This window comes from Coffea eugenioides, chromosome 10 (assembly GCF_003713205.1).
Source record: "Coffea eugenioides isolate CCC68of chromosome 10, Ceug_1.0, whole genome shotgun sequence".
Classification (NCBI taxonomy): domain Eukaryota; kingdom Viridiplantae; phylum Streptophyta; class Magnoliopsida; order Gentianales; family Rubiaceae; genus Coffea; species Coffea eugenioides.
The window spans coordinates 7973930-7986121 of NC_040044.1; the positions used below are offsets into that span (position 1 = coordinate 7973930).

The 12192-nt window shown below is 32.1% G+C and overlaps 1 protein-coding gene across 2 annotated transcripts; it reads left to right on the forward strand.

The window, feature by feature from the left end:
• The first annotated feature begins 309 nt into the window (after positions 1-309).
• Positions 310-10645, forward strand: LOC113749970 (ubiquitin-fold modifier-conjugating enzyme 1). 2 transcript variants are annotated; one of them, XM_027293865.1, is made up of 4 exons: positions 310-331; positions 8427-8808; positions 8900-8961; positions 10313-10645. In XM_027293865.1, the coding sequence occupies exons 2-4, from the start codon at positions 8476-8478 to the stop codon at positions 10440-10442; spliced, it is 525 nt and encodes a 174-aa protein (XP_027149666.1). In that variant the 5' UTR covers positions 310-331; positions 8427-8475; the 3' UTR covers positions 10443-10645. The 2 variants fall into 2 exon arrangements, with proteins under 2 accessions (XP_027149666.1, XP_027149665.1); XM_027293864.1 differs by lacking the exon at positions 310-331 and adding an exon at positions 7317-7684.
• The last annotated feature ends 1547 nt before the right edge of the window (positions 10646-12192 follow it).

Consider the following 12192-nt stretch of genomic DNA (forward strand, 5'->3'; position numbering starts at 1 on the left):
GTTAAGTTTAACGGATTCCGTCACCTTTACAATTAGTTCAAAGCGTGAGGGTCGTGTTGTATATTTTGAAACCATGGGGGATTTTTCTGTGTATTAAGTTTAGCACATGGGGTTTTTTTGTTTTTTACCCTTTATTTTAGATTCCCAAGCTAGGCGTAATAGCGGGTAATTCAAAGGCGGGTTCTAATAACACTAGGCAAAACTACGCCTTCATAGTTCGTCACTCCTCAGTAGTATAAAAACCGCGCCATCATCCATCTCGAAGAGTCAATAGAGGCAAAAGTGGAAGCCAGCATCAGTCATCGGCGATCAACAACATACTAGTTGCTAAGTAAATTCTTTTCTCCTCTTCCTTTCCTCTCATATTAAACTTGCCCAAAAAGATAAAAATTCCCCGCTCCCCCAAAAGAAGAGGCGATTCATTGCTTATAATTAACGCTAATTATTAACTTTGTAGTATTGGACTATAAAGAACTTATATATAAAGTGAGAATGGGTGGTGGAATTTGTTGTTGGTCTTTCGTCGTTCTTCACGTGGAAATCACGTGCACCGTGGTTGTTGACTTGTTGGTCCTGGAATTCTTGTGCCGGTTTTGTTCCCTTTTATTTTCCAAACTACCTGAAACCCTGTGCTAGAAAACGTGTGCTAGAAACCATGTGTTTTTATCTCTCTCTTCCCCCTCAGTCTCTTCTGGTTCTCTTTTCATTTCTTCCTTTTTTTCGTCATTCTCTCTCTTTTTCTTTTCCTTTGTCATCTTCCTCTTCCTCAGGCAACAAGACTAATAAGGTAATCTTTTTTTCTTTGCAGATTTGCGTTAAATTTTTTTTTATTTTTTTGCACTTCTAGAAGACCTCTGTTCTCCATTGTACTCTTCTTCCTCAGATTCATCTCCTGTTTCCCATTCACAAGTTTCTAACTGTTACATGGTTGTTTTTGTTCAAATTTTCTTATTTTGTTCCGTTTTATTGTTATTGAATATTTCTCTTTTATTTTTGTTAGAAAACCCTTATTTTGTTTCTTTTATTTTTTTGTGTCTAATGTTTTCCGTTTGTTTTGGCTAGAAGTAAAAAGAAATCCGTGTTATTAATTTATCTTTCATTTTTTATGATGTGTTATATTAATGATATGCCAGTGAACCACAAAATCCATTTGGGTGTTTCTGCCTTCCTGCTCATAAACTTTGACAGTGGAATTAGCACATGAAGAGGTAATACTTTGTCTTTTATATCAGTGCTATTTTTTTTTTTTTGCCCTTGATCTGTCCCCTTTTTTTTTGAAACTCCAAAACTTGGGGTTTTTTAATCTTTACTTTTACTACTACGCCTCTTACTTATCCCATTTTCCCTCTTTATGATTTAAGTTTTAATCAAATTCCATAGCTATTTCTACAATAACTGTAAAGAGACGTTTCCTATATTACTAATTGTTGATGTCATCAAATTGGGTGTTGAAAGCTGAAAATTTTTGCTTAGGTTGGATGGTTGGATGTAGTAGTTACGGGAAATAGGACAATTGAAAATTTAAAAGCATGAATTTTTCACTTTATTGATTGGAGCAAGTTCAATTGAATGTTTCTGAAATTTAGTTGATAATGTGAAAGTTTATGTTAAGCTGGCAGTGGAACTGAATCTAATGAGTTACGATGTTGGAGTAATTGGTGTAATCTGTTTAATCTTTTTTTTGCCTCACTATGTTTATGCTGTGCAATTATTTTTTATTATTCGGATAAATTTCTCAATATTTTATCTGCCTAACTGTTTTAACATTGTGGATGATTGTGTTATTTGATAAATTTCTCCAATGGGGAAGGTTAAGAACCTAGATACTTTCAATTTGGAAATTGGGTGTCTAATAGTTTCTGTGTCGTGTTTTGCAGACATCATGATCGTTATCATCTATCGATAGTTTAAAAGTCGCTGCTTATGCATTGTGAACTTTTTTTTTGGTACATTTGATTTTCTCTTCATTGTTTTCTTCCCTTTTTACTCATCTAAAATTTACTTTTTTTTTGTGATTGCAGGTGGAGAAAGTTGGGCTTTTTCCTCTTCAACATTGCTGCAATACTCTAAGATATGGTATATTTTATTTCATTCACTAATAAAAAGTTTACTTTAATGCACTGTGATTTTTAATATTTTTTAACCAAATTTTGATTGTGATTTTCCTGGTTATTCATTACTTGAATGCTCTTTCATGAGCTTCCTTTTCCATTCATTAAGGAGAATGCCTGATTTCTTTATTTGCTTTGCAGCTCTATGCCATCAAATGTTGGATCTGTTTTTGATAGTTCTGTGTGTATTTTGTTGCTGGGTTTCCAGCCACAAATGACCAAAAGCATTGTAAGTCATCAAGGATTTCCATTATTTTAGATTATTGTTTCTAAGTGCCTTTTCCTCATGTCTTTGCATAAATTTTGCCTTTTCATTTTTCTTTTGCTAAAGTACAAGTTTTTCATTAAAATTTTGCTAATTTTGTTCTGAGGGGATTGGCTTGTGTATCTGATAGGATGACATTTTGAGGATATAATATAAATTATATTAAAGTTAGTTCACCACCAAAATGGCTTTTCTTCTCTTCTTTCCTGCTATTCAAGAGGTTTTTTTTATTGTCAATGGAGCTTTTTTCTTCCCTTCTTCGTACCTTTTGGCTGGCTTTCATAGTACAGTTTAGTAGTACAAAATGCAATAAATCTCTTGGTAAAACTTCTTAGTTATATATTTCATGAATCTGAACTGTACAAGCTAACCAATTGCTTTCAACCCTATGTCAATTTTCGCTAAATTTTACTGATCTGATTGTTTCAATTTGGATGGTCAAATTTTTTCTTATTGGATGGGATAATCTGAAATTTAGAAATCGTATGCAGGCGTGGAATATACTTGGCAATGGATGGACTAAAATTGTTAGAGTTGTTATAGGCAGGTAACGGGAATTAATTCATGGTAAATGATCTACTTATTTAGTGTTTTAATATTTGCCTTGCGTTAATGCCTAGATGTTTGAACATCCATTTAAGCCATTGGCAATTTGCGATTGATTAAACAAAATCTGTGCAAGCTTAAAAAAATATGTTTGCAACTCCTTTTTTAAGTGCCATGAGTCTCTGATTATTGATTCTGTCTAACCGTATAGAAAAATGGAACTAATAAAATAGCTATATTTGCATTACCAGATTGCTATAAGTAAGAGTAGCATGCTTGAGAAGTCAATGGAATTCCTTCCCTAAGATACTTGCATCTTGTGTCTTACCTGTATATTATAGCATAACTCATCCAAGAATAGTCTACTTCTATGCTGGGGAACATTTATGATGGAGATTACTTTTGATGTCATTTTCTGAAGATAACATAATATTGCCTTTTGCTTATATTTGTCACTCTCAGGTGCTCCAAGAGAGCTCTAACATTTATTTTTGCAGTAAATTATGGGATTGTATTATTGTACCTTTTAGGTTGATTAATGGATGCATCTTACCCTTTTGACCGTTGAACCTTTTTTTGAAATTCCATCAGTTTTTTGAGATGCCTAATGAATCTATTCAAACCGTTTGTTATAATCTAACTGAGCTGGTCAGCTGATAATGTTTCTAAACCTGGAATTTTTTTTAATTTTATTTTTTTAATGTTGTTTCAGAGTTCTTTGAATTGAAAGGATTTTGGCTGGCTTTAGCATCACTTGATAAACAGGACCTTTCTCCAGGCAGCAAGCCTTTTATGATTTTTATGAAGTTGGCAAAATATTAGAACTTACCAGGAATTTTCAATCTCTTGTATTGTGACATGGAGAAGATTATAGTTGCTAAGTGTGATTTATAGTTGTCTTTCTTTTGTGGGTCTTTTATTTTCTCAATTCTTAAAGAGAATCCCTGCCTAAAATAAAGTCTCCATTTTTCCTTTGTTTCCAGCCTTCAAGCATGACAATGGAAGGGTGCACAAAGAGAAGCACCAAAGATGGTGATAAATCCACACTGGTACAGGCGGTTAACAAAACCTGAGCTGCTTCAATTTTTCAAATTCGCTCGGTTAAAGAACAATTGTTACTCAAATTGATGTTAATTCAGAAATAGTAACTATGATGATATGAAAACAAGTATTATGATATGAAATAGTTATTAATTAGTAGTTATTGATAAGGCTGCTGGAATTAACTCTCCAGAATTCAAATGCCATGCTTACTTTTTATTTTTTTTGGTACTAACAATATTTGGTGTTTTCTTTCCATCACATTGTTAAGTGGTTATTATTATTTTTAATACTTGCTGATAATGTCACATAAATTAGCTAACTACGTCGAATCCAATGCCAATTTTTTTCTTTTTTTTACTTACAAATTTTGTTATTTTCCTAGGGTTTCAGTTTCTTTATACTAATAATAATATTACTATAGTAGATTATGGAATAGTGCTGTTGTGTTTAATAAATTGTTATTAATTAGTAGTTATTGATAAGGCTGCAGGAATTAAGTTTCCTAAATTCAAACCCCATGCTTACATTGTTTTATACTAACGACGGCTCCGTTTGGATTAGCTGTTTTTGGGTTTGTTTTTCAAAAACACCACTGTAGCATTTTGAATCTGAAAAACAAGTCCGTTTGGATTAGTTGTTTTTGGGGTTGTTTTTCAAAAACTATATGAAAAACTTTTACTGTAGATTTTTTAGGATTATTTTTAGAGGTATTTTTGAAACATATTTTTGAGTATTTTTAGAATATTTATAATTTTTATATTTTTATATAAATATACATTTATGCATTTATAATACATTTATATTTACAAATGTATAGATGTATATTATTATAAATGAATAAATTATAAATGAATATTATATAAATGTATAAATTATAAATTATAAATTTATATTTTTATACAAATATGCATTTATAATACAATTATAGATATTTATAAATACATATATTTATATATTCATATAAAAATATATAAATGTATTATATTATATATAATACATAATATAAATATATTTATAAATGTATAAGTGTATATTATTATAAATGTATAAATTATAAATGAATATTATAAATATATTATAAATTATAAGTGTATATTATTATAAATGTATAAATTAATATATTATAAATATATATTAATATTATGTAGAAATGTATTTATATAATTAATATAAATGTATATATGTATTGATATTATGTATAAATGTAAAATTAATATTATATATATTAATATAAATGTATAAATGTATTATATTATATATAATACATAATATAAATGTATATTTAAATGTATAAGTGTATATTATTAAAAATGTATAAATTATAAATGAATATTATATAAATGTATAAATTAATAAATTATAAATATATATTAATATTATGTAGAAATGTATTAATATAATTAATATAAATATATACATGTATTAATATTACGTATAAATATAAAATTAATATTATGTATATTAATATAAATGTATAAATGTATTATATTATATATTATACATAATATAAATGTATATTATAAATATACATAAATATTTATATATTATGTATAAATGTACATTTATATAAATGTATAATATATTATATATTATATTATATATAATTTATATAACATATAATATTTATGTAAATATATTATAAATAAATAAAAATATATTATAAATAAAATAAAATATTTATAATATGTATGTATAAATATATAATATTAGAAATGTATAATATATATAATATACATTATTATTAATATAATTTATGTATAATATACATAATTGAAATATACATATTAATATATATTAATATATATTATAAAACAAAATTGAATAAATATATTAATAAATTTATATATAAATAAATGTATTTATATAAATATATAATATTTATTTCAATTGATATAATATATATAATATTATACATAATTGAAATAAATATATTTATATTAATATAATATATATATATAATATACATAATTGAAATATACATATTAAAATACATAATTGAAATATACATATTAAAATATATTAAAATATAATTGAAATATTCATATTAAAATACATAATTAAAATATACAAATTGAAATATACTTATTAAAATATACAAATTAAATATACATAATTGAAATATATTTGGAGTTGTTTTTGATATATTGTTTGGATATGGTGTTTTTTAAGTTGTTTTTGAAATACACATTACTGTAGCATTTGGAATGTGAAAAACAGTTTTTCAAAAACAGGTGCAAAAACACTCAATCCAAACAGTTTTTCCCAAAGTTGCTTTTTTTTTTCAACAATAATAATACTATTATTATAGTAGAATATAAAATTGTGTTGTTACGTTGTTTCTTCCCTTTTTCTTTATTAGTAGCTAATTAATGAAAAATAACGCTGTAGAAATTAAGTATTTCTAGGGAAAGAAAAACACTTGCCGATTTCTTTTTTTTTATAAACTACAATATTTTCTTTTTTTACAAGGTTGTTGCTTTTTTATAATAATGTTATTATTATAATAGAGTATTCTTTCCCTTTTTTTCCCCTTCTTTTATTCTCTTTTTTTACCCAAAGTTTTCTTTTTTTTTTTAAGTAGTTACTAATTAGTAGCTATTGATGCGGCAGTATGAACTGAGTATCCTGATGCAAGAAAACATAATACTATTCTTCTTTCTGTTATGTGAACAACTAATTAAATACTTTAAAAAGTCTTTATATAATAAGCCGATAGAATGTGGATTTAGTATATAAGGGTGTAAATTTAGTCCTTCCCTTATAGTTCTTTCAAACAAAATTTAGAAATTAAATATAAATCAAATATCCAATTATTCTGACCCACACAATATACATATGTGCATAACCAAATACGCATATTAGTAAATCCAAATATATATTACAAAATAACTAATCCAATTTTTATACCTCATTTCAACAAATGATTTAAAAAGTATCTCTATCCAAAAAATAATATCCACACAGATGAAATTTGCATCCTTTTTAATGAAACTCCTTCTTATCCATTACTATGCCATTCACTCTTTTTTATTATGACACTATAGTACTATACCGCCGTAGTTCCATGTATTAGCCCTAAAAATTTGAAACCCTATTTATTATATATTTAATAATTATACCACCTTAATTGCATTCATTATACATAGGAGTGGAAACGAATCGATCTGCTCCCGAGCCACTCGGTCAACGTTCGAGTCGAGCTCCAGCGGCGCGTTTATAACACGAGTGGAGTTCGAGTCATGTGTACGAAAGCTCGAGTGGCTTGCGAGCCATAGGAAATTACATAAATATCTCTACTTATATAACTAATTACTGAATTAGAAACTAGATAACAATTTCTCCGAGGACCAAGACAGTGGAGGACGGTGGACCCAAAGTCACAAACACATCTCCTTCTTCCCACTCGGCTGTTCTGCTGTCCGCATTCTTCTTTCCCCAAATCAAAAGCAAGCCCTAGCCGCTGCTACCACTGTCTTCAAGGCTCAAGCCACTTCTGCCACCACCACTGCCGGCCTTCAATTGAAGAGCCCTTTCTCTCCGACTCGCAGTTTGTTGGCCACTTCTGCCACCACCACTGCCGCCATTTCTCTCCGACTCCCAGTTAGAAGCTACGGTAGGCAAAGCGAACAATCTCCGACTCCCACCACTGCCGCTCTCTCCAACGCCCATTTCATCAGCTCTATTGGTGGAGGGCCTCGCGAACAGGCAAAGCGAACAGGTTGCGCTTTCTCTTCTTCCCTTATTAATTTCCTCTTTCCTGTTAATGGCGACAGAGCTTTCGTTAGAATTAGATCGCCTCTTCTTTCCCATTTCCGTCCCCAATTTCTCTCAATTTATTTAGAATTTATTTGGACTTTCGCATGTATTGAATTGTTTTCTATATCATGATCGGTGAATTAAGATTGTACTGATTATTGATTGGAAGAAGGCTTTCTGTCAATGTACTTTTTTCTCCTTATTTTTTTTTTGAATTTGGATCTGTTATTATTATTAGGGACTGTTTTTTGAAGATTGGTAAGAATATTGGGTTTCTTTTCTTAACTTCTTACATACATTTTCATGGAATATACCTTCTGTTTGATTGAAATACTTTTGGTTTGTAGTTTTTGATTGTTCACTTTTTATTTTCTCATTCTGGGGTAATTTTTAGCTTGTCCTGTTAGAATTTTCAAGCCAATTCGAGCTCTTGTCGAGTTGAGTAAATCGAGCCTTATCGAGTCGAACTTGAGCCAACTTCTTACTTATTCGAGTCGAGCTCGAGTGTACAGTAATCGAGCCTGACTCGATAAGTTCAATGTTTGACTCGGCTCGGCTCGTTTGCACCCTTGATTATACAAAACAAAAAAATCCATAAATTACATGAATATCAACTCATTGTGGGCATCACTTAAATTGTTCACCGTGCGCAAGCACGGTGTTCTTCTGCTAGTTACTATATAAACTCGGAATTCTCTTGCAAGGTTGTTGGGTTTATCGCATTTGGGGAGAATCGTCCCTTCAATCAAAATCATGGAGGGGTGGGATCAGACGACGAAATCAACGCTAACCCAGATCCCATTACTGACCACAAAAGCGGGTCCACGTGACGGGGCGGCGTGGACGCAGCGGCTGAAGGAGGAGTACAAGGCGCTGATAGCTTATACCTCGATGAATAAGTCCAATGATAACGATTGGTTTCGGATCTCCGCTGCTAACCCGGAAGGGACCCGGTGGACCGGCAAGTGTTGGTACGTTCACAACCTCCTCAAGTATGAATTCGACCTCCAGTTCGATATCCCGGTAACTTATCCAGCTACAGCTCCCGAACTTGAGCTGCCTCAATTGGATGGCAAAACTCACAAGGTAATTGGACTGAGTTTTTAAAGTAAAGTTCTGATTTTTTAAAATTAATTTGATTGGTTTTGATGATTTTTCTCTTTTTTGATTTATGAAGATGTATAGAGGTGGGAAGATTTGCTTGACAGTGCATTTCAAACCGCTATGGGCAAAGAATTGGTACGTCTTTCGTTTTTATTGGTTTTGATTTGAATGTTTATATCAATTTTCGTTGTTTCATTAGTGAAGTTTGGTCCAAGTTTTTTTTAATTTTGGGTAATTTATGGAATTTGTCTGCTGCATTTGTATTTTTTGGGGAGTTAAATATTAGAAAAATAGTTTCTCAGGAAGTTGACTAGTGGTTTTGATTGATTACAGATGTGATTGCGTTAATTTTGGATTGTATATGTGTTTTTCTTGTGCTTTCTATGGGGGTAATTAGGATAGACGTTGGTTCTAAGGAATTGAAGTAGTATGCTGTATGGTTACTGGAGATAAAATGGCAAACTGTGGTTTTGCAGGGAGTTGTTTAGTAGGTCGGATTAGCAGTGTAGCAGTGTTGATTTTGGGTTATATTTGCTGGTTCTCTGAAAAAATCTTTGGTATCCATGGATAGTGTCCAATGTCAAAAAACCAGTTAGAAATCAATAAGCTTTCCAGTTCTTTTGCTTTAACTTCTGACCATTTACAGCTATTCTCACTCCATTAAGTATGGGCGTACAAAGGTCTGGAGTGACAGTGGTCTCGGTAACCTACTATACTAGTTGTTGGAATTTAGGGGCAAATCCTGAAGAAGGCGAGAGCTAGCTTAGGGGGCCCCCTCCTAAAGTCATGAGAGTTGGTCAGAAAAGCGTGCTCATAGACTATATTGAGGAGTAAGTAAAGGGCTTCCATGACAATGAGATCCTTCTTATCTGGCATGGCTCGGGTTTGCTTTGATGATGGGTAGGCTTCTTGTGCTTTGGCTTGGGCTGTGGGCTTGGGTTAAGGGATGGACTCTGGAGGAGGTGATAAGCTGGATGGTGGATTCCAGATTATTGAGGAGGGAAGAATAAGGGTACTGACTCGCCTGGTGACTAAAATGGAGGTTAAAAGAGCAGTTTTTAGCATGGTTGACTTTGTAAGGTAGTAAGCATGAGAAATGTGGTTCCTTGTGAAGTAAACGAGTGCATTGTTTCATTATTTAATGCAAAGTTATTGATTATATTTGCATATGTTGGGTAAGATGACTGCAGGGAGAAATACGTAAAGCTTTAGATATGCCATAGTGTGATTATCCTTGCTTCATTCATGTATGATGCTGCAATGAAGGTAGTGGGAGAGTCCCACTCTTTTTGAGTGTTGTTGGCAACTTTTAAAATCTGAATTTAGGTTTTTAATCTTAATTTAATTGTGCTTTCATAGATGATGTCACCATAGGTCTTTTTGTTTTTGTATTTTCTCCTCCCCTTTCTTGGTATGGTATTTTTTTTGTGATTTTAGTGGATTTGATCAAGTTACACTTGTTCTTACACGTGTGATGTTCTTGCAGTCCTAGGTTCGGAATAGCTCATGCACTGTGTTTGGGCCTTGCACCATGGCTTGCAGCAGAGATTCCTATACTTGTGGATTCCGGCATGATTAAACACAAAGATGATGCTGCCTCTTCCAGTGAGGTTTAATTACTTAAAATTGTATCCTAGATGAGATAGACTCGCTATACAAGTTTTGGAGCTCTCAGCTTGGCCTAATTAAATAAATGCCATGCTGTATTGAGATTGTTGATGAGGAGTCTTTGGAGATGTACAAGTCAATCATATATGCTAACAGACTGGTTTGAGAGGCTTCATCTGTGTTTTTTTTTAAAATATATTTTTGGTAACATTAATCGTTGTTCTCTTTTTGAAGTTTCTTTAACTTACTTTTACATTTTCATTCACTAGGGGGGGAGGGTTGGGTTGGGTGGTACGGGGGGGGGAGTGTAAGCAAGAGGTCTTGGGTTCAAGTCCTCCCGCTTACACTAAAAAAAAAAAAAACATTTTCATTCACTAAACATTTCCTGCAAATTGTAAATTTGTGATGTTCGAATAGTTGTTTGTAAACTGCGGAATGTATTTCATCTTTCTGTGCTATGGTGATCAAATTATTTGGGTGAGCCATCAAGGTAATTACTAGAAACTACAATCAGGAATTGTTTCTCTAGGGGTACTACTGTTTAAGGAGTTAAGGGAGGAAAGGATCGACAGAACAGCTAGAGTCAGGTCGTATTTTATTGATATTTATCATTATGAATATGAAGACAGCTTCTTGTGATATCTGCTGATTACCAGTAAAGCTGTGATCTGTTTGATATAAATGCTAAAAGTAATTGTCAAGTTCCTTTTATTAGCTTACTTAATCCACTCTGTTTCCTAGCTTTGTGAACCTAAAGCTGAACCTCCCCTAGTCTAGCTGAATGCTTTAGTGCCATTAAACTTTGTGTCCGCAACTCGTCTTAGCTGTTTGATCTTAATTGAGCAAGTCTTTTCTTTTAGATTTGTCTTACAGTCATTGAGAGTGGGACCCTTTTAAAAGTCGAATATTTTAGCTTACTTGCACTATTAAAGCCGGTGAAGGGATTCCTGTCAAGTCTTTGAAGAAACTAGCAAAGAATATGTTGATTGCATGGCCGTATGCTATGCCCTAATCAACAATTTAAAAGGGTAGACAATCAGCCAAAAAGTTGATTTTATTAACAGAGTATGTTTCCTGCCGATGCTTCTAATTTAAGCCTGATAAGATCACAGAATATTTGAGTCAAGTGGTGGTAAAAGTGTTGCTGAACTGATACTTTGCATACAACAATGATGCTGGTTATTCTAGATTACCGGATTAGGAATTTTCGTTTCTAGATTGACTCAGTAGAAGGGATTGTAAGTAGGAGGTCTTGAAACCTATCACTTAAAAAAAAAAAAAAGGAAGTTTTCCGTGGCTGAAACCATCTTTTCCTGAGCACGTTTCAATGTGAAAAGAGCAGGTTTAATGTACAATTCCTAGCAAATTGGTAGAAGTTCAGCCTATCAACTCATGAGTCCTTTGTCATGTTAATATACGTCGCAGTTGCTGCCTCCTGCCATGCGCAGCAGGTTGCCGCGTTCAATTTGAGTATTTGTTTGTGATGTCCAGTGCTCCCACCACCGTTTGAATTGCCATTTTTAGGAGTTTTCCATTGCTGATCAGCTTTTCACATTATACTAGTAGTATTGTAGCTGTCCTTAAAGATTCTTTTGACGGGATCAATTTCTCCAGCTTATTATAGGTTGAGGGGGGGGGGATAATTAATATAGGCCAAGGAAGATTTTGGTACGTAATCTTTGAAGATTTTGGTACGTAATCTTTGTTCGTCTGCTTGATAGGTACTATGAATTGATTGGGTGAGAACAGTAACGATAA

Coding starts and splice junctions, on each gene's coding strand:
- LOC113749970 (XM_027293865.1), top strand. CDS start 8,476: ATGGAGGGGTGGGATCAGACGACGAAATCAACGCTAACCCAGATCCCA. Junction 8,809..8,899: donor TGGATGGCAAAACTCACAAG/GTAATTGGACTG, acceptor TGATTTATGAAG/ATGTATAGAGGTGGGAAGAT. Junction 8,962..10,312: donor CCGCTATGGGCAAAGAATTG/GTACGTCTTTCG, acceptor ATGTTCTTGCAG/TCCTAGGTTCGGAATAGCTC.